The following is a 20,909-nucleotide window of genomic DNA, read 5'->3' as shown; positions in this document are numbered from 1 at the left end:
ACTTAAACGGTACCAGAGGCGGTACTTAATAAATGACTGCAGTGTTGGAGTTGTCAGTCTCATTTTAGCATGAAAGTCTCTATTTAGATGCGGAGAGTTCGATCGAATGAAGAGGGAACGATTATTTGCAGAACGGAAAAAAGGGAGGAGAGGGACTTTCAAGCCGCACTCGCTCCGTCTCTTTTCACCTCAAAATCCTTTTGAATAGCCTTTTATAACTTAACACCGTACCTTTAAGAACTTGTTAACGCCGTACCTTTAAGAACTTGTTAACGCCGTACCTTTAAGAACCTGTTAGCGCCGTACCTTTAAGAACCTGTTAGCGCCGTACCTTTAAGAACCTGTTAGCGCCGTACCTTTAATAACCTGTTAGCGCCGTACCTTTAAGAACGTGTTCGCGCCGTACCTTTAAGAAACTGTTAGCGCCGTACCTTGAAGAACTTGTTAGCACCGTACCTTTAAGAAACTGTTAGCGCCGTACCTTTAAGAACTTGTTAGAGCCGTACCTTTAAGAACCTGTTAGCGCCGTACCTTTAAGAACCTGTTAGCGCCGTACCTTTAAGAACCTGTTAGCGCCGTACCTTTAAGAACCTGTTAGCGCCGTACCTTTAAGAACTTGTTAACGCCGTACCTTTAAGAACCTGTTAGCGCCGTACCTTTAAGAACCTGTTAGCGCCGTACCTTTAAGAACCTGTTAGCGCCGTACCTTTAAGAACCTGTTAGCGCCGTACCTTTAAGAACCTGTTAGCGCCGTACCTTTAAGAACTTGTAATGCTGCTCCAGATCTTCATCCTTGAAGCCTGTCCCGATCTGAAAGAGACAAACGGAGATATGACAGAAACAGAAACACACACACACACACACCCCCCCCCCCCCCCCGAGCTTTGCCTGAAGCGTCATGTCACCTCTCAGAAAGCCCTGAATGCACATCATGTACCCAGATTAGTCTACAAGTCCACGTGAGACGGTGAAATGAATATTAAGTCAGGGTTTTTCCTGCATAGAGAACATTTGGGCGAGCGCCTAAGCCGTTTTCCCGAGCGCCGAAGGCAAAAAAAGTCTGCGATGGAAAAACCCCACAAAACCCCTGTGTTCATCACGTCAGCGAATATGTTCTCAATAGTATGTTTCAAGTCGGCTCCAGCCGAACCCTCGTTCTGTTTGGATCAATAGTCATGGAGTTGATCAGCGAGTCTTCTTGTCTGATCCATGCTGTGAGGCGAATGGACCGAGCGGCCGGCTGCTGGTCACTCACCAGCCCACCTGCACCAACACACCTGGACTATACAGGGATGCACCGATCTGATCGGCGCCGATCCATATCGGCCGATATTCCCATCAGCGGTTTTGATCGGCGTTCTCAAAACGGCCGATCAGATGACGTCACATCTGAGAGAAAAACTATCAGAGACGTTTCAATCGCAACGGAGACGAAGCGCCCGGCGAGGGCCGCAGAGTGAGAGGTCAGAGGTCAGAGGGGATCCTCACCACCGAGCGGCGTCCCCGTCCCCCGAGGCGAATCTCTGGGTCGACTCAGCCGACTCTCACATGTCTGAGGCTCTGAGCCCCTAGAGATGCTCACGCTAAACTCATTCCATCGGGAGCTAAGAGGGTTCTGATAAAGTTAGCGGAAGGATTTATGTGACAACATCCGGTTTTGCAAAGTTAGCGGAAAGAACCACGTTTTTCAAAATAAGATGTCGACAAATCATACACTATTACATATAAAAGTAAACAATGAACTGATTTTGTATCTTTAGAGATCGTTTCTGAGATTTAGCTTAAATTATGCTAACATTAAAACATTGTTACTGTACCAAGGAAGTTATAAAAATAAGTCAGACTTTTGTATGTTAAGAAAAGTCCTGTATTTAGATTTCCCCAAGAGTTCCAGGAAATGAATGATGCAGATGTGTTCATACATATCTGAAATCCCCTACAATAGCAATCAATCAATTTTGATGTATCAATGAGGACATTTTTCAAAGTAAAAGTCCTAAATGTTTAAAGAAATCGGTAATTTCTTTAAAGTAACATTATGTAACAATTGTACCTTAAAATAACAGCTTGAAAAAAATTGTGCCGCTACAATGACTTTTAATATGGCGATATGCGTCTCCGCCATTGCCATCGGGGGTCTGTGGGGAAATAACTCCGCTATGTAGGATTCTGGAGCCGCCCGCTCCGGGGCGGATGTACTAAGACCTGCTTTCTGGCAGTGATTACGCAACGTCATAAAGTGCCACTCCACGCTCGCAGCTACAGTATAAGGGGAGCTTTTTTATGTAGCTTTTTGGTGTTGTCAACAATATTGTATTCGATCACACGTACTCCACATTCAAACATTTAGAAAACAACGTATATAGGCTGAAAACGCGATCGGTATTTCATCTAAACTAAATGTTGTCATTCTTTTGGTTATGTTGTAACAATTCGCCCTTAGCAACTCAATCAAGGGGAAAAGGTACAATACGCTAAAAAAGGGAATGGGCGGATCTGCTAATTCTGGTGTCAACTCTCTCTGCTCAAATGGTCGTAAAAGAAAAACACACAGTCGATATGCGGAAACCCAAATGTTATTATATTAAATCAAATTCAATGCATCTGAAGCCCCCAAAATGAACACAGACACTACAAACAATCAAACCCACTCAAAACGAAGTATAATCCCCGGATCCCTACAGTCCCAAAGTCTTTGCAGTCCCACAAAACAAAAGTAAATGACTGCACGCGCACACACACCCCCCCCCAAAGGCCGGCAAACAGCTGACCGACCAGGCGGAAACGTGGCGCTCCTTCACCCTAGTCCGGTCGGTGCTGGCCCAGTTCAGTGTTCCTGCTCAGTCTTCTATTAGTGATCCCGCCCGTTGGTATGAATCCAAAATAGAAACAGTCGCCGGATTGCTGCCGTTCTGAGTCCGCCGCCTGTCAGCGCGCTCCAAACAACAACAACAAAACCTTGCGTCACCTCCCCCTCGTCACCTTTTATAACCCGTGACACGTACAAATAATAATTATAATTATAATACAGGACAATACAAGTGTATGCGAGGCTGCATCTATCGTAACTGGGTATTTACGACACTGAAGTAAACGTTAAATACCTCAAAAACTGAAGGGGGCGCTAAAAGAGAAAAACTACATAATGGGGCTTTAATGTTTGAGGTGCTTTATATATGTATTTCCTCATAGTCCTCATAGCAATAATGCTACACAATAAATAGAATGCTTCAATCAACACCGTGATTGGTGATCGGTATTATCGGATCGGCAGGTACTGATTTCAGTGATCGGTGATCGGCACCAAAGACCTGATCGGTGCATCTCTAGTTGTCAATCTATTAGCCCATCTATTTTAATCTAAAGTGGAAGCAAAATGATTTCCTCAAGCATTGCCTCCATTATTTATGTGAAAAAAAGAAAAAGAAATACATAGATGTTTGCTAATTACGGTGACATGGTAATATAGACCGTGATTTTTTTTTTTGGGAGCACCGAAGACCCATTTTGACCCAGGGAAAACCCTGTTAAGAAGAGGCTTCATGAAGTCGAGCTGAAGGCATCGCGTCCCACGTTCCAGCTGTACTTGAACGCTCCGCCAGCGCCAATAACCGCCACGCAGCCCGTTATGACTCCTGGGAAAACCCAATACAATAAGCACCTCTTCAGAAGCAAATAAATGGCGGCAGTCTAAATAACTCGGCGGCGGCTGGGGGGGCGTAACCCAATCGTCTCCCCCCCCTCACCCCCACCCCCCCTTTCATTATCATTCCTCTCATTCGGAGAGTTGCTGCTCCGGGATCTGGCTCAAGGTTGAGATTACTTTTGGGGAAAAAAGGGAAAGTCGACCGTGTCAAGGGCATTGAGATTTTTTTGGGGGGGATGCTTTATTCAATTTGCTTCAGAATAAAAGACTTTGTGCTACATGTCCGTCACTTTATTCTGAAATTAAAAGAATTTGCTACATGTCCGTGACTTTATTCTGAAATAAAAAAACGTTATGCTACATGTCCGTCACTTTATTTTGAAATTAAAAGACTTTTTGCTACATGTCCGTCACTTTATTCTGAAATTAAAAGACTTTGTGCTACAAGTCCGTCACTTTATTCTGAAATTTAAAAAACCTTATGCTACATGTCCGTCACTTTATTCTGAAATTTAAAAAACTTTATGCTTCATGTCCGTCACTTTATTCTGAAATTAAAAAAACGTTATGCTACAAGTCCGTCACTTTATTCTGAAATTAAACTGATCCGGGCTCTTGTGTTTTACTTCTTGAATCCCACTCCAGCCTGCTGTGTGCGGTGGGAGGTGATTTTAAGGAAAGAACAAAGTGTAACTGCCAAAAACCTCTTAGTTTCAAGAGGATGAAAATCAATAACAGACAAAAGGAGCGGCGCTCTTCATCCCACGCGGCCTCCTCCTCCTCCTCCTCGTCTCCCGCGTGAAGGAGGAGACGGAGGTCGTTTCAACTCAAACAGCCACCGGCGAGCTCCAAGGTGTGAACGCTGGGAGGACATGAAGGTGAAGCTGCTCGCCAAATAAATCCCTTTTCATGGATGAGACATAAAAGTTACAGGAGGGGGAGGGGTGTGTGTGTGTGTGTGTGTGTGTGTGTGTGTGTGTGGGGGGGTGATCTGTGATGTCATTCTCTAAGCTTGTTCACGCTCTTATTATCTAGAGGACGCACATCAGTGGTCACGCATGCTCCAAGACACGCTTACACCGGATCCTGGGATGCACCCAGTCACGCCTACACACACATATACACACACACACACACACACACACACAGGAGAAACACAGACACACACACCAGAGAAACACACACACAGGAGAAACACACACACACACACAGGAGAAACACACACACACACACAGGAGAAACACACACACACAAAATATGAGAACAGTTTCCTTGGTGATGTCTTTTTTAGTTGTAAGGGGGGGGGGGCTGCACGGCGCTGGAGGTTTAACACACTTGTACGTGCCCCCCCCCCCCTTTCATAGAGCTAAGTGAATATTGATCACATTTTCCGTTCACAGTGAAACTCAAACACAGGAAACACACACGCTGAAGTCAACTGAACACTTCAATAAATAGTTGTGTGTCGAAGCTGCTGGAAGTAGAATCACACAAGAAAGACATGAAGGATCTATTCAGCTTTAACTGTTTTGAGAACGACCATGTTATTATATATATATTTGAACATATATAAGTATCAATATATATATGTATATATATATAAATACATATTTTAACATATATAAAATATATATAAATACATATATACATACATATTATTATATACATCAAAACATATATATAATATATATTAATACATACATATACATTAATACATACATATAAATATATATATTAATACATACATATATATAATATATATAAATTAGGGCTGTCAATCGATTAAAAAAAATTAACTAATTAATCGCACATTTTGAAATTGCGATTAATGAACGAGTAATCCCTCCAGACAGCGTGTATTTTAGACACTTGTTTAATTGTATTCTTTTTTAAAGACAAAACTTCACACAGAGCTGTGTTTTCAAAGAGGCTCCTACCTATAAAGTGCCAGTGAGGTATTTAATATTGTGGATGATAAATTGTTTCTTCAGTGAAACATTCAGATTAGTAAGAAAAGGTGTATTAAAGACCCCATTGGTCCTGTCATCTTTACCACTGAACAGCAGAACCAGTGGCCTTGGTAACTGATTTACATTCAAATATGTCATGTTAACCCTCTGGAGTCTGGGGGCATTTTATACATTTTACAAACACATGTAAATTCACCTTTTAAAGGCTTTTGCATGTGACACATCCCAGTGTTTCCCCCACCATTCTATCAGGGTGAGGCCCCGCCCCCCTGTCATGTTCTCTATAGCGCCAGATTACAGCAGAAGTAATGTAAGGTTATTTTCTTAAAGACGTGTTTGTTCTTGTATTAAACTAAACGTCTGTTGTTGGTCGTCTCTACAGCAGCATGTCATTCTGTCTCCACGTGTCGGTCACTCTTCTCGGCTCTCCGTCTCGCGCGCCGCAGAGCTCCATGCCGGCGTCTCTTGCCGATCGGCGGAGAAGAAAAAAAAAGTCCCCTTTACCTTCCGCCCCGCGTCACCGACACGTCGCCCTCTGCTTCTCTGTGAATATGGAGGAGCAGACGGGAGGAAGGAGGCGGACTGCCGCGGCTTGACACTCAGAGGAGTGCAACAACTCCAACGCACACCGGAAGTCAACAAAGTTGCGTTAATTGCGTTAAAATATTTTAGTGCGTTAACGCGGCCAAATTAATCGCATAGATTAACGCGTTAACGCTGACAGCCCTAATATAAATACATATAAATACAGACATTTGTTAATATATACATTAAAACATATATATTAATGTGTCTGTGTTAATGTGCTTCCGCAGTGAATCAGTCAGACGAACAGAAGAACACTGGAGCTCCTCGGGGACGACGGATCTTTTTAAGCCAAACCCAAAACATTCGCGTCCCTCTGGCTCTCGAGACAAAAAAGCCAATTATATCTGGATTATTGCAGAAAATAAGTTCTGTGGCTTTAACCGACATGTTCTATAATGCGGGACAAAACATTCGAAGCTCTTTAGCTCACATTACCCACAGACAACAACAACAAGAGAACAACACTGACTGCTCATTGCATGTTTGATTGATGACCATTAGAAGCCATACATGGAGGGACTTAGGACCCAGGGGGCGGGCAACCTGAGGGGAGGTCCATCGAAAGCACCGGATAGAGACGCTTCATTTGGGCACTTAAGAGACCGTATTATGCAAATTACAATCACAATATTAAAATATATATATATTTAACTATATATATATATATTAATAATGAAGACGCTTGCCTTGCAGACGGACTGGAACTCCTCGTTGTCCTCGTCGTAGCAGGCCAATAGGAAGCCCCCGTAGGCGCCCGCCCTCTTGCCCTTCCCCAGGTAGGCGCCGATCACACACAGGTCCATGGTGTCGCCCACGCCGTCCAGGTAGTCCTTCTTCAGCTGCGGGGAGAGACGTTACCTCATGAATGTGTGTTTCTGTGTGTGACGACCTTTTTATTGTGACACACACACACAGGTCAGCTGACGCCGTGTCACACACACCTTGAGCCAGTTGTGAGAGCGCTTGGCAATTTCATAGGTGGCATCCTTCTCCAGAGTCTTCACCATCAGACCCTCGCAGGAATCTACACACACACACACACACACATTAATACACCAAAACACGATTGTAGTTGTGCAGAAAGGAAATGAGAAGATTTTATTTCTGATACGTGGAAGCTCTTTGTCTCCATCTGACACACACACACACACACATACACACAGTCACACACACACACACACTGTCACACTCAGTCACACACACACTGAAACTTGTATCCAACACACTCACAAACAAAAAAGGTTCAAGACAGCAGAAAGGAAAACAAGTAGGAAGCTGCATCTCCGTCCAACACACAATCATGAATACACCCACACATATAAACACACACACATATAAACACACACACACATACATTTATATACACACACACACACACCTCGGACTGACAGTTCCAGGAACTCCGCGATGACGTCCGTGTTGTCGGAGTCGATGGATCGGGCGAACACAAACTCTCCCTCCACTTCTGAGAAACTTTCTTTGAGCAGAGCCCGACGCCGACTCAACGGCTGTCGCACCAGAGACTACACACACACACACACACACACACACACACACAGACAAAAGAGACGGATCATTACAAATAGCAAAAGTGTGTATCATTACAACCATTTCCTCTTCGTCGCTTGGAGCGTTGCAATGACAAGGATGGAATACCAACTAGACACACACACACACACACACACACACACACACACACAGGGACAGACACACACACACACACACAGGGACAGACACTCACACACACACAGGGACAGACACTCACACACACAGGGACAGACACACACACACACACACAGGGACAGACACTCACACACACACAGGGACAGACACTCACACACACACAGGGACAGACACTCACACACACAGGGACAGACACTCACACACACACACAGGGACACACTCACACACACAGGGACACACACTCACACACACACAGGGACAGACACTCACACACACAGGGACAGACACTCACACACACACACACACACACACAGGGACAGACACACACACACACAGGGACAGACACTCACACACACACAGGGACAGACACTCACACACACACAGGGACAGACACTCACACACACACAGGGACAGACACTCACACACACAGGGACAGACACACACTCACACACACAGGGACACACACTCACACACACACAGGGACAGACACTCACACACACACACAGGGACAGACACTCACACACACACTCACACACACACAGGGACAGACACTCACACACACAGGGACAGACACTCACACACACAGGGACAGACACTCACACACACAGGGACAGACACACACTCACACACACAGGGACACACACTCACACACACACAGGGACAGACACTCACACACACACACAGGGACAGACACTCACACACACACACACACACACAGGGACAGACACTCACACACACAGGGACAGACACTCACACACACACACAGGGACAGACACTCACACACACAGGGACAGACACACACTCACACACACAGGGACACACACTCACACACACAGGGACAGACACTCACACACACACACAGGGACAGACACTCACACACACACAGGGACACACACTCACACACACACAGGGACAGACACTCACACACACAGGGACAGACACTCACACACACACACAGGGACAGACACTCACACACACACACAGGGACAGACACTCACACACACACACACAGGGACAGACACTCACACACACAGGGACAGACACTCACACACACACACACAGGGACAGACACTCACACACACACACAGGGACAGACACTCACACACACAGGGACAGACACTCACACACACACACACAGGGACAGACACTCACACACACACACAGACACACACAGGGACAGACACTCACACACACACAGGGACAGACACTCACACACACACACACACAGGGACAGACACACACACTTCATATTTCCTCAGGGATTGGCACTAGATGACCAGAGACGGTCCCAGGCACGAGGTCATTCAGAGAAAAGAGAGACAACCAATAAATAATAAATAAATGTGTAAAAAAAGAGCTTCAGCCTTAAATAAAAGAAGAGCGTGCATCCGGAGAGAATAGAGTTCATAGCGTTTACATAAATGCTACATTAGGTGGGAAGCAGCAGCAACTTCAGAGTTGGCGGCGCTGTTCTAATCCTGCAGTTCCGTTTCCGGCCACCGGGGAATACTCGCATGGCGGCTGATGGAAAAACATCCGTTTTGCATTTAGTTTACGGCTCTCTTTAAGGGAATTAGCCTGAAAAGAATGTGTGAGGAATTGTGTGAGGATCAAGAGACACACACACACTAAATCCCACAACACACACACACACACACCCTGCTGGAATGACAATGAGCGCCACAATCATGATCTGGTTACGGACTCCAGTCGCACCGTCATTGGCATTCAGGGACGATGTCGGTGTCTCAGCGGGGCGACCAGCACGCAGGTGTGCTCACACACAATGAACACACACACACACACACACAATGAACACACACACGCGACAGAAGCCGTGTGTGAGAGAGATCTCTGGGTAATGTTTCCCTCGTCAGCGGCAGGTCTTACCTCTCCGTTGAGATAGAGGAGGTCAAAGGCGTACACACACACTTGGACTTTGATCTCCGAGGCATCCACATCCTGCAGAGAGAGAGAGCGAGAGAGCGACACACACACACACACACACACACACACACACACACACACACACTTTTTACATTTCCCCCTTGACAGAGATATGCAAATAGACTCGTCTTCTTCACAAGTCGCTAACACCAACTGTGGGACTTGCTACAAAGAGCTCTTTGATTTCTCCTGCTCATCCTCAAAGCCCCCCCCCCCCCCTCTCTTCTAACAGCATCGCACCTCCTCGTTGGTTTCCTCCTCCTCTTCCAGTCTTATTGCTCCTCGGCTTTCTTCGCTCACCCCCTCCGTCTCCTGCCTTCACCTCTTTCTGTTCACTCCTTTATCCCCTCGGAGTGGTTTACCAGCTCAGGCTGGAGCATGAATAGTTACTAAATGTTCCGCTTAACCCGACTTTCCGCCTTAGCCCGACTTTCCACCTAAGCCCGACTTTCCGCCTAAGCCCGGCTTTTTGCCAAAGCCCGACTTTCCGCCTTAGCCCGACTTTCCGCCTTAGCCCGACTTTCCGCCTTAGCCCGACTTTCCGCCTGAGCCCGACTTTCCGCTTAACCCGACTTTTTGCCTAAGCCCGACTTTCCGCCTAAGCCAGACTTTCCCCTAAGCCCCGCCCTCTCTACTTTGAGAACTTGATATTCCAAACACGTGAAGGCTCAGGAATGCAAAACGAAATGCCAAACGTCTCCAATACAGCCTGTGTGGCCTTCAGATCCCCCCCCCCCCTGCGCCCCCCCCCCTCCCTCATTTACCTTCTCCTTCGCCAATAAACCTTGTTTAATTAGTTCATATCTCGTCGTCTCAAAAGATTTCATTTCGGCGAGAAGCTAAAGCGAGACGGCCGACGGCAGCACGATCAGTTTGTGCATCACGAAGAAATCCTACAAAATAAAATCATCGGGATAATAATCACTTTCATTACGCCGTTCCCCTTCACCGGCTCTCTCTCTCCCTCTCTCTCGTTCCTCCTCTTCCTGAAGGAGACACGTTTCCCTCTAATGTGATTGGTGGAGAGGTTATTCTGATCAAAACTGGAGAAAAAACCCGTTGACATTTGCCTCCTCCTCTACTTCTCACTCCATCATTTCATTCCATTATCGACCTCTCCTTCTGGTCTTTATCTCGGTCTTGTTTTCCCTCCTCTCTCCTCTCCTTCGCCTCCTCTCATCCCATCATCATTTCCTCCTCCTCCTCTTATCCTCTCCTCTCATCCCATCATCATTTCCTCCTCCTCCTCTTATCCTCTCCTCTAATCCCATCATCTCCTCCTCCTTATCATCTCCTCCTCTTGTCCTCCCTCTAAACCTCTCCTCCTCCTCCTCTCATCATCTCCTCCTCCTTTCCTCACTCTACACCTCTCCTCTCCTCCCTTTCCCATCGCTCCCTCCCTCACTCCTCTCATCCCTTGTCATCTCCTCCTCCTCCTCCTCCCATCCTCATCTCCTCCTCCTCCCTTTCCCACCGCTCCCTCCCTCCTCCTCTCATCCCTCGTCATCTCCTCCTCTCCTCCTCCTCATCATCTCCTCCTTCTTTCCTCCCTCTCCTCCTTCTTCTTTCCTCCCTCTCCTCCTCCTCCAATCCTCTCCTCCCTTCCCCCCCCTCCTCCTTTCCTCCTCCCCTCCTCCCCTCCTCCTCTACCTTTCTCTTGCGGGTGGTGAGGACCTGGAAGGGCTGGATCTGTTTCTTCTCGCGGTCCCAGGCCACGGCCTCCGAGTCGAGGACGCAGGAGAGCACCGAGTCCTTCATCACCTGTTGGTGTAAACAACAACAACCGGGAATAAACGGAGAGATGACATGCAGGAGGAGGAGTTCAAGATCAAAGAGAAGATGATAGTAAATCTGAAGAAAAAAAACTTTAAGAAAAAGAAGAGGGACGTAGGAGACTCTGGAGGAACTGGTCCTCTACATGAGGACTAGAACACACACACACAGACACACACACAGAGACAAACATACAGACGCACACACAAAAACACACACTCAAGATACAGACACAAACAGACACACAGACCCAGACAAACACAAAAGAGATCACTACACACAAACCTGTGTCATTGTACCCCCCCCCACCTCCTCCTCAGCACTAATCCCTGAATGTAAGCTTCAGCGTGAGAGCTGTGAGGACTCAATCAGCGGTGAGCGACGCGTCGGAGCCGTGAGCTCACGGGGTCGTGACGCATTAATGGGATTATTATTCATTAATAAATATAAATTCATAATCAGGAGGGATCTCTCCTCCTCCCTCATTAATATGCAACACAATGCAGCAAGGTGCCTTAGACACACACACACATCGCCATGACAACCCGACGTCTAATAATGACACATTTTTATTCCCGAGTCGTTTCCTGGAGTGATTCTCGTCCGTCTGTTTGTTACGACCAGGAATTCATTCCCTTAAAAACAGACGTGGATGTTTTCCAGTTACGATGAATTCTACGTCGTCAATTGAGAAGAACATCGTGGCGAGCTCGAATCAAGTAAAACAACGACGCCGGTTGTCGGGCGATGAGACGGAAGCGAAAACACCGGAAACTTTTTCATCCCCCCCAAAAAACGAATCCCTGTTTATGCAGAAGTACCGGTGAGAAACTAGAGAGAGAGAGAGAGAGAGAGGAGGAGAAACTAATTAACTGAATAAACAAGTTGAGCAGAGGTTTTGAAAAAAGAGGGGGAGGGGAATGTGTTGGGGAAGACAAATTGGGAGACAAGGGAAAAACAAGTGAACACAATAAAGGGCGAGAGAAGACGGCAGACGCATCGACAGGAAGAAGAAGAACATATGTGAATGAACGAGACAAGAGGGAGAGAGAGAGGTGCAAAGACGACGGTGAATAGTGTGAGGGGAGGGGGTGAGAACGAGTATCATCAAGAAGCAAAGGAGGAAGAACAAGAAAAAGAAGAACTAAAACAAAAAGAACAAGAACAACAAGAAAAAGAACAAGAAGAACAACAAGAACAACAAGAAGAAGAACTAGAAAAAGAACAAGAAATAGAAGAAAAAGAACAAGAAGAAGAAGCGGAAGAAGAACTAGAAAAAGAAGAACAAGAAGAAGAACTAGAAAAAGAAGAAAAAGAAAAAGAACAAGAACTAGAAAAAGAACAAGAAATAGAAGAAAAAGAAGAACAAGAAAAAGAACAAGAACTAGAAAAAGAACAAGAAGCGGAAGAAGAACAAGAACAACAAGAAATAGAAGAAAAACAAGAACAAGTAGAAAAACGAGAACAAGAAAAAGAAGAACAACAAGAAGAACAAGAAGAAGAAGGAGAAGAAAAAAGAGCAATGAAAGAGACCAGTGGACCTGTCAATCACCGAGTAGCCCCGCCCCTAAAGCACATCAGCTTCATGGTCCATTTCCCTCAGAACGGGAACGTCGACTACATGAACGTCCTGATGAGCTGAGGACTAAAGACTGAGACCATAAACTCATGTTCACAATGTTGAGAGAAGTAAGAGTCATTTGATCTCAGACTTGTTTTCTGTAACCAGAGGAGTCGCCCCCTGCTGGTCAGTAGAGAGAATGCATCCCTAACCCATAACCCAGGTTACATGAGCCCAAGACAAAAATGTCTTCCCGTCAACCAGCTGCCTCGACTGCTGTGCAGCCTCCCATCATGCACCTCTTTCTCTTCTCATCTTTAAACTGCTTCCGCCTCGACTGTGACGGTCTGGACCAAAGAGAGAGGGCGGGTGACCCCGGGCCAGGTGCTGGAGACCTCTCCCTCGGAGAAGCAGCCCGACTCCACAGCTACAATTAAAACCACCAGAGTTCCCATTAGAGAGACGGAGCTCCACAAGCTGCTTTTAAACGACCGTCTCTCTGAATAAAAATAAATGTTTAAAAAGCAGTGAGAGTGCTTGAGGCCTGAGGGGAGGGTCGGGGAGGGTAAAGACCAGCAGCACAGGAACAAATGCAGCTTGATGGGTATTAGACGGAGAGAGCAGACGGATGACACAAACAAAATGAAAGACAAGAGAGAGATGAATGTGTGCAGTTGTTATCCGCACTGCTGTACAAGCCCTCACCCCCCCCCCTCACCCCGGGGGGCTGCAGCGCTCTGTGTGCTCAAGTGTTTTACCTTCGGGATGCGAGAGATGATATCGGGGTATTTGCTGGTGTTGTCTTCCTGGTTGCGGCTGAACACTCGAACCTCTCCGCTCTCCAGAATGTGAATCTGTGGAGGGAAATATGACAATTAATAAACACACACACAGAGGAAGGAGGGTGATCAGCATACTAATCACCTGGTAACCAGATTAAATCAACTGTTTGACCATTAAAATGTCAAAACAGGGAAACAATAAGGTGACATCAACCTCTAATAATGTGAACCACATCACGTAATAATGTGAACAGTGTCACGTAATAATGTGAGCATGTCACGTTATAATATGAACAGCGTCACGTAATAACCGTGTCACGTAATAATGTGAGCGTGTCACGTAATAATGTGAACCATATCACGTAATGAACAGCGTCACGTAATAATGTTAACCACATCACGTAATAACCGTGTCACGTAATAATGTGAGCGTGTCACGTAATAATGTGAACCACGTCACATAATAATGTGAACCACGTCACGTAATAACCGTGTCACGTAATAATGTGAACCGTGTCACGTAATAATGTGAACCACGTCACGTAATAATGTGAACCACGTCACGTAATAATGTGAACCGTGTCACGTAATAATGTGAACCTGGCACGTCATCAATAGATTATTAATATAACCCATTTTTGTTGTTTTTCTGTATTTTTAATGCCTCCCTAAAGGACATTAATTGATTAATCATATGAATATGAAGTAATAAAAACTGACAGTTTGGTTATTCACTGACTCGGTGCCAAGACCCCTCAGCGAGGGACGGCTTTGTCACGGCTTTAGAGGAGCGGCGTCCCAGCAGCCCCGGCAGCCAGGTGAGTGACAGCAGGAGGGGGGGGGCGGGCCCTGTGGCTCATCGATCCATAGAAGCGATTGGCCACTGTAACCGTGATCACTACGAGCCGCTTCGACTTCTCAATGTGGATGGTAGCCGACCACCGTGTGTCTTATAGTCGTCGTGTTCCTAACTGTATTAAGATATGTTGCATTGTTATAACACCCCCCCCCTATTGATCAATGAGCATCGCCTCAGATATATAAACTAAAAAGAGAGAGACACACGACTAATTAGACGGGACGCTCACTGCAGTTATTTTGATTCCACACACACTTTAGCCGAGTGGTGTGTCAAGAGTCCCTCTGCTGGCTGTTGGAGGTATCGTCCACTGCAGTGAGACCCTAGAGACTCTCTCTGTCTCTATCCCTCCATCTCTCTCTCATTTCAAAGGCACTTTATTGGTATGACTGTCCAAAATTAACAATACAGCCGGAGGGGTTTACATTACAGTCTGTCTGTCTCTCACTGGGTCTATCTACCCCACAGCTGTCTCTCTCTCTCTGGGTCTCTCTCTCTCTCTACCCGTCTCCGGGTTCCCTCTCATGAGTCACTCCTTCACCGTCTCTGCAGCCTCCCCCCCGCTGACCCCCCTTCCCCTTGGTCCACAATGGCAGAAGAAGTGTTCTCTGCCTGAAGGCAAAATAAGCTTTATACTGTTTATCTGACACACACACACACACACACACACACACACACACACACACACACACACACACACACACACACACACACACACACACACACACACACACACACACACACACACACACACACACACACACACACACACACACACACACACACACACACACACACACACACACACACACACACACACACACACACACACACACACACACACCTGTGCTCGCTCTCCGTCGTATTTGTACTCGCAGGTGAACGCCGCCTCGTCGAACCGCTTCATCACCTCGCCGACGCCTTTGGTGGGATAGGCCAGCATGGGTCTGAGGGGCACGCCTGAGAGGAGGGGGAGGGGCAGAGAGGGGGGGGAGACTCGTGAGAGGAGAGGAAGCGACGACACGGCGGGGCGCTAATAAGCAAAAATACATATGCGGTCATGCATTTTTCATAAAGTTGAGGAACTAATTGTGAGGAAGCACAGGAGAACTTCTATTGGTTTGTGTGGGGGGGGGGGGGAGCAGGGCCCCGCTAACAGGCCTCCAGGTTCTAACAGCGAAGCGGATCACATCATAATAACAGGAGCTGTGAAACAGACTTCATTGGCACTCGAGCTTCACGCCCACAACGTGACGGAGGAAAGTGATACGACTCACCCCTCTCTCCCTCTCCCCCCTCTTTCTTCCCCCCCTCCCTCACTCCATCTCGTTTTTTAATTTATTTTTATGGTTTATTTAATAAGGGACAGTGCACATTGATAAAAACATTGCAGTAAATGTGCCAGAGTTAGCCAAGAGGCTATTTTTCATCTGTAGTCCCAATGTTGCCGATGTTAAGAACAAACCTAAAAACATAAGATTACAAATACAATCTACAGATAAAACAAATAAAATAAGGGAGAACAATGTTAAAATGGACAGAATAAAAACATAATGTCAGAGATACAACGTAAAAGCTTACAGACTAAATGTGATATATAACGGCAAACAGGTGAACGACAAGAGAAGACAGGTGGAGTAAACGGCCGACCAGCAAGTCAAGACATACAGAGACCGGACAACAGACAGACAACAACTGACAGACAGAGAGAATGAAAGTCCAACCTGGGCAGATGGAGGAGGGAGGAGCCGTTACAGTCTAGTGCTGACAGAGCTGGGTAGTAATGAACCATTTCTTTGTTTCTGCTTTAAAAGAGTTGAATGATTGTAGCTCTCTGATAGATCCTGGAATGTAGTTCCAGTGAACTGCTGCTTGTACTGAGAAAGCAGCGTGACTGAAAGCACTTTTCCTTAGAGGGACGATACAATCCCCTCTCGCTGCTCCTCTCGTGAGCCGATATCCAGTTCGTGTGGTGACAAATTGTTTGAGAGGAGGAGAGGTCAATTAATGTATGATTTTGTACATCAGACAGACGTGCACATATTTGATCAAGTTATCCCAACTAAGCAAGTTGTATTTTTTTAGTATAGGACAATGATGAGACAGAACTTTTTTTTTATCAAGAGTTTTGAGCGTCCGCTTGTATAATGACTGTAATGGTTTGAGCGTATTGGATAGATTGTATTTTACCCGATTACAAACTTTTTTCACCTGTGATTTGAAAGACAAATTAGAATCAAAAAGTACTCCCAGGTACTTGTATTCAGATACAACCTTTAGCCTCTCCCCAGATACAAAAACATCCGGTTCTACACTATCAGAGTTTCTTTTGGTAAAAAACATACACACAGTTTTGGATATATTGAGTTGTAAACAACATTGCGTTAACCAAGTAGTCACATTAGCCATGGATGTAGTGAGTTCTTTTGCTACATCTCCCAAATTGCTGCCATGCAAATAAATGACGGTGTCATCAGCATAGATTTGAATGTTGGAATGAGGACAAACTGATGGCAGATCATTAATATATAAGGACAATAATAATGGGCCCAGGACAGATCCTTGTGGGACACCTGTGGACAAGCGGAGGGCAGCGGATTGATGTTTTTGAATTTGGACAGACTGTGACCTATTTAGCAAATATGATACCATCCATTTAAGTGTACCTGAGGAGAAGTTGTAACTGTGCAATTTGGACAAAAGAATACTATGATTTACAGTGTCAAATGCCTTCTTGAGATCAAGATACACAGCTCCAACAACACCCCCTTTGTCCAGTAGAATTTAGATTTTTTCAGTGAAGAAACAGGTGGCCGTCTCAGTGGAATAATTGGCTCTAAAGCCGAATTGCATTGGATGAAGGGCAAAGGGACTGTTTTTCAAATGGCAGATCATTTGCTTAGCTACCAACTTCTCTGCAACCTTTGATATTGTAGGCAGGATACTGATTGGTCTGTAATTAGAGGTAGAAAGGCGATCTCCTTCTTTGAATACTGGAATAACAGCAGCCGACTTCCAAACACTGGGAAACAAGTTTTGAGAGATTGAGAGGTTGATGATATTGCTGATGGGATTTATTAGCGTTTTGGTAAGAGTTTTGAGCATAACGGCATCCATACCAAATGTATCTTTAGTTTTGGATGGTTTAAGAGAACTGATTATTCTTGTGACGTCTGAATGAGTGACATTTCTTATGATGAAAGTCGGCTCCAATGTATTTCCTGTACAGACAGGTCTAATCTCAGGGGAGAAACATTTAGCAATGGTAGCAACAGAATCAATGAAATAGTGATTGAAAGCTTTTGCCATTTCAACTGGATTATTTGACAGTTTACCATTAATGTTAAGTTCTTGCAGCTTCCTTACTTTGTTGGGATGTCCCATTAGCTTGTGTAACTGATCCCAGACCATTTTAGTTTTACCTCTCGCTTTTTCTATTACAGTCAGGAAGAAATCTGCCTTAGCCTTTCTTAATTTCATTACCACTCTTCCCCCCCCTCCCTCCCTCTTCCCCCCTTTTTCTCTCTCTCTCACCCCTCTCCCCCCTCCCCCCTGAGCTGCACCACTAAGTCAAGCTTTTCGAAAGCAGCCCAGACAGAAAGAAGAGAGGAGCGACCAGGAAGTGAACTCTTTCCTCCTTTCACGACCTCCACTTGAAGGAAACTCTTTTCCCGGTAACGGCGTCTTCCCGGCCGGAGGAGGAGCGCCTACATTCCCTCACCGACCAACGGCGGACCCTCGGTGACTCTCGATGGAGGCGGGGCCACTCGCGTTGCCGTGGCTACTCATCACTAACGCGCGATGGGGAGACGCTGCTTCGTCTACTTCCTGACCGGATCGATGCGATGCACGCTGCCTCCTGATTGGCTGCCTACCTGGGGTCAGCTTGCAGTGATTGGGCAGCTCGTCGATGCCTTTTGTTAGCAGGACGGGGATGAGGACGTCGTAGTTGGGCATCTCGCTGGGGGAGGGGGGGATGGAGGGAGGGAGAATGAGAGAGAGGGAGGGAGAGAAGGAGGGAGGGGGAGAGAGGGATGGAGGGAGAAGTTTGGGAAGAAAAACAAACAATGAAAATGAGTGAATCGATATCATTCAAGGTGAAAAATGAGGGAGGACGAGGGGCGGGGCTTATGAGTGAGGATGAGGGGCGGGGCTTATGAGTGAGGATGAGGGCTGGGGCTTATGAGTGAGGATGAGGGGCGGGGCTTATGAGTGTATGAGGATGAGGGGCGGGGCTTATGAGGGAGGAAGGATGAGGGGCGGGGCTTATGAGTGAGGAAGGATGATGGGCGGGGCTTAAAGTGGCTTAAAGGTTCCAGTTACCAGTACGTCTGTTTGAGGATGAGACTCTTCTCCTCGATCCAGGCCCGCCGGCTCTCGGCGCTCATCCCCTTCCCGGCGTCCAGCACGGCGGGGGGGAAATCTACGAGGAAAGGAGGGATGAGGGAGGAAAAAGAAGGATGGACGGAGGGAGACGGATCAGCGTTTGAACATTTGCGATGCGGAAACAAAACGGACAACTCGATCCGGAAAGACGGCGTTTCGTCGTCGCCTTGGCAACCCCAAAAATATATACATATAAGCGTTGAGGCCAAACGAATCGCTTAGTTTAAAACGAGAGCGAATACTGAAATAATTCAACCCGCATTAATTATCCACCTCTTTCCTCGACGTTGACCGGAGATGTGATGAAACTATACTGAAATAAATAAATTCAAATTATTTATTTTTAAAACATTTCAAACACGATCAATGCAAATTTCCCCACAGAGCCTCTGGTCTAATTGACTTATTAAAAAGCAAAACCTCCGGGTCACGAATAAGCCGCGAATGCTAATAAGTCAGGGATGAGGTCCCTCCGCCACGCAGCCGCCGGTGCTCATGAATATTCATGTGGTTTCACCAGAGTCCAACACGCCGTCAACACGGCTATAAATGAACGGTGCGACTTCTAGCCTCACCTTTCCACGTGTGTGTGTGTATATGTGTGTGTGTGTGTGTGTATATGTGTGTGTGTGATCTCCCAGTTGGGTTTTTTAGTGGGTTACGTCATTCAGGATTTCTCGTTAACGCCGCATGCTTTAATAATAATTAGTAACGATGAGCTTCCTACGGCTCCCGCCCGGTCTGAGGCGTCTGCAGTTTGAGTTTAACGCATCAGACGGGATGTTATGGGATATTATGGGATGTTATGGTGATGGGTATTTCAGAGCTCTTCTTCAGACTGGGAATATTTTTCTTCACGAACCCGACCTTTTGTAACGTTCCACCTCAGACTCTTCAAGACTGGCGTCAACAGAATAAACCAGAATGAACCAGACTAAAGCAGAATGAAACAGACTAAACCAGAATAAACCAGAATGAACCAGACTAAAGCAGAATTAAACAGACTAAACCAGAATGAAACAGACTAAACCAGAATGAACCAGAATGAACCAAACTAAACCAGAATGAAACAGACTAAACCAGACTAAACCAGAATGAACCAGACTGAACCAGACTAAACCAGAATGAACCAGACTAAACCAGAATGAACCAGACTAAACCAGAATGAACCAGACTGAACCAGACTAAACCAGAATGAACCAGAATGAACCAGAATGAACCAGACTGAACCAGACTAAACCAGACTAAACCAGACCAGTGTACCGTGCAGCTCACCTTGCCCGGGGGGGGTCAGGCACACGGCCTGGCTGAGCGCTGACAGGACGCTCTGCTCCGCCAGGCCGATCCTCAGCTTCCCCGCCAGCGACCTGCCAATCACACACAGCCGCGGTCAGTGGCCACGCCCCCTTTGCACCTTGAAAAACACTCCAGACAGACACATGTCGGTGTGTCTGTATACATGCAGGTGTGTGTGAGTGTGTATGTCTCTATATGTGTGTGTCTCTATGTGTGTGTGTGTGTGTGTGTGTATATGTGTGTGTGTGTGTTATTCTACCTGACGATGTAGCGAGCCTCTGAGAAGCGGCACGCCACAAAGAGTCCTTTGATGATGTCGATTTTCTTATTCATGGCCTGAGGCAGACGGGAGGAAATTGAGATTCACGGGAGGAAGAGAGAGAGAGAGAGAGAGAGAGAGAGAGAGAGAGAGAGAGAG

The 20,909-nt window shown here is 46.3% G+C and overlaps 1 protein-coding gene across 2 annotated transcripts in view; it reads right to left on the bottom strand.

The window, feature by feature from the left end:
• lig1 (ligase I, DNA, ATP-dependent) overlaps window positions 1-20,909 on the bottom strand; it is a 42,212-nt gene that overhangs the window by 4,684 nt on the left and 16,619 nt on the right. The window contains exons 13-24 of one of the 2 annotated variants that reach the window (XM_056410663.1): window positions 20,751-20,827; window positions 20,471-20,562; window positions 19,133-19,232; window positions 18,685-18,770; window positions 15,654-15,769; window positions 13,927-14,022; window positions 11,485-11,595; window positions 9,778-9,849; window positions 7,583-7,727; window positions 7,146-7,228; window positions 6,891-7,043; window positions 757-810 (exon numbers count right to left, since the gene is read on the bottom strand). In XM_056410663.1, the coding sequence (XP_056266638.1) occupies window positions 757-810; window positions 6,891-7,043; window positions 7,146-7,228; window positions 7,583-7,727; window positions 9,778-9,849; window positions 11,485-11,595; window positions 13,927-14,022; window positions 15,654-15,769; window positions 18,685-18,770; window positions 19,133-19,232; window positions 20,471-20,562; window positions 20,751-20,827 (1,185 nt within the window). Of the gene's footprint in view, window positions 1-647; window positions 811-6,890; window positions 7,044-7,145; window positions 7,229-7,582; window positions 7,728-9,777; window positions 9,850-11,484; window positions 11,596-13,926; window positions 14,023-15,653; window positions 15,770-18,684; window positions 18,771-19,132; window positions 19,233-20,470; window positions 20,563-20,750; window positions 20,828-20,909 lie in introns of those variants that run through there. The other variant, XM_056410662.1, reaches the window with a different exon arrangement.

Source organism: Pseudoliparis swirei, unplaced genomic scaffold (assembly GCF_029220125.1).
Source record: "Pseudoliparis swirei isolate HS2019 ecotype Mariana Trench unplaced genomic scaffold, NWPU_hadal_v1 hadal_25, whole genome shotgun sequence".
Classification (NCBI taxonomy): domain Eukaryota; kingdom Metazoa; phylum Chordata; class Actinopteri; order Perciformes; family Liparidae; genus Pseudoliparis; species Pseudoliparis swirei.
Note: the sequence above shows the minus strand (reverse complement) of the source record. Positions and strands in the feature narration are given on the sequence as shown.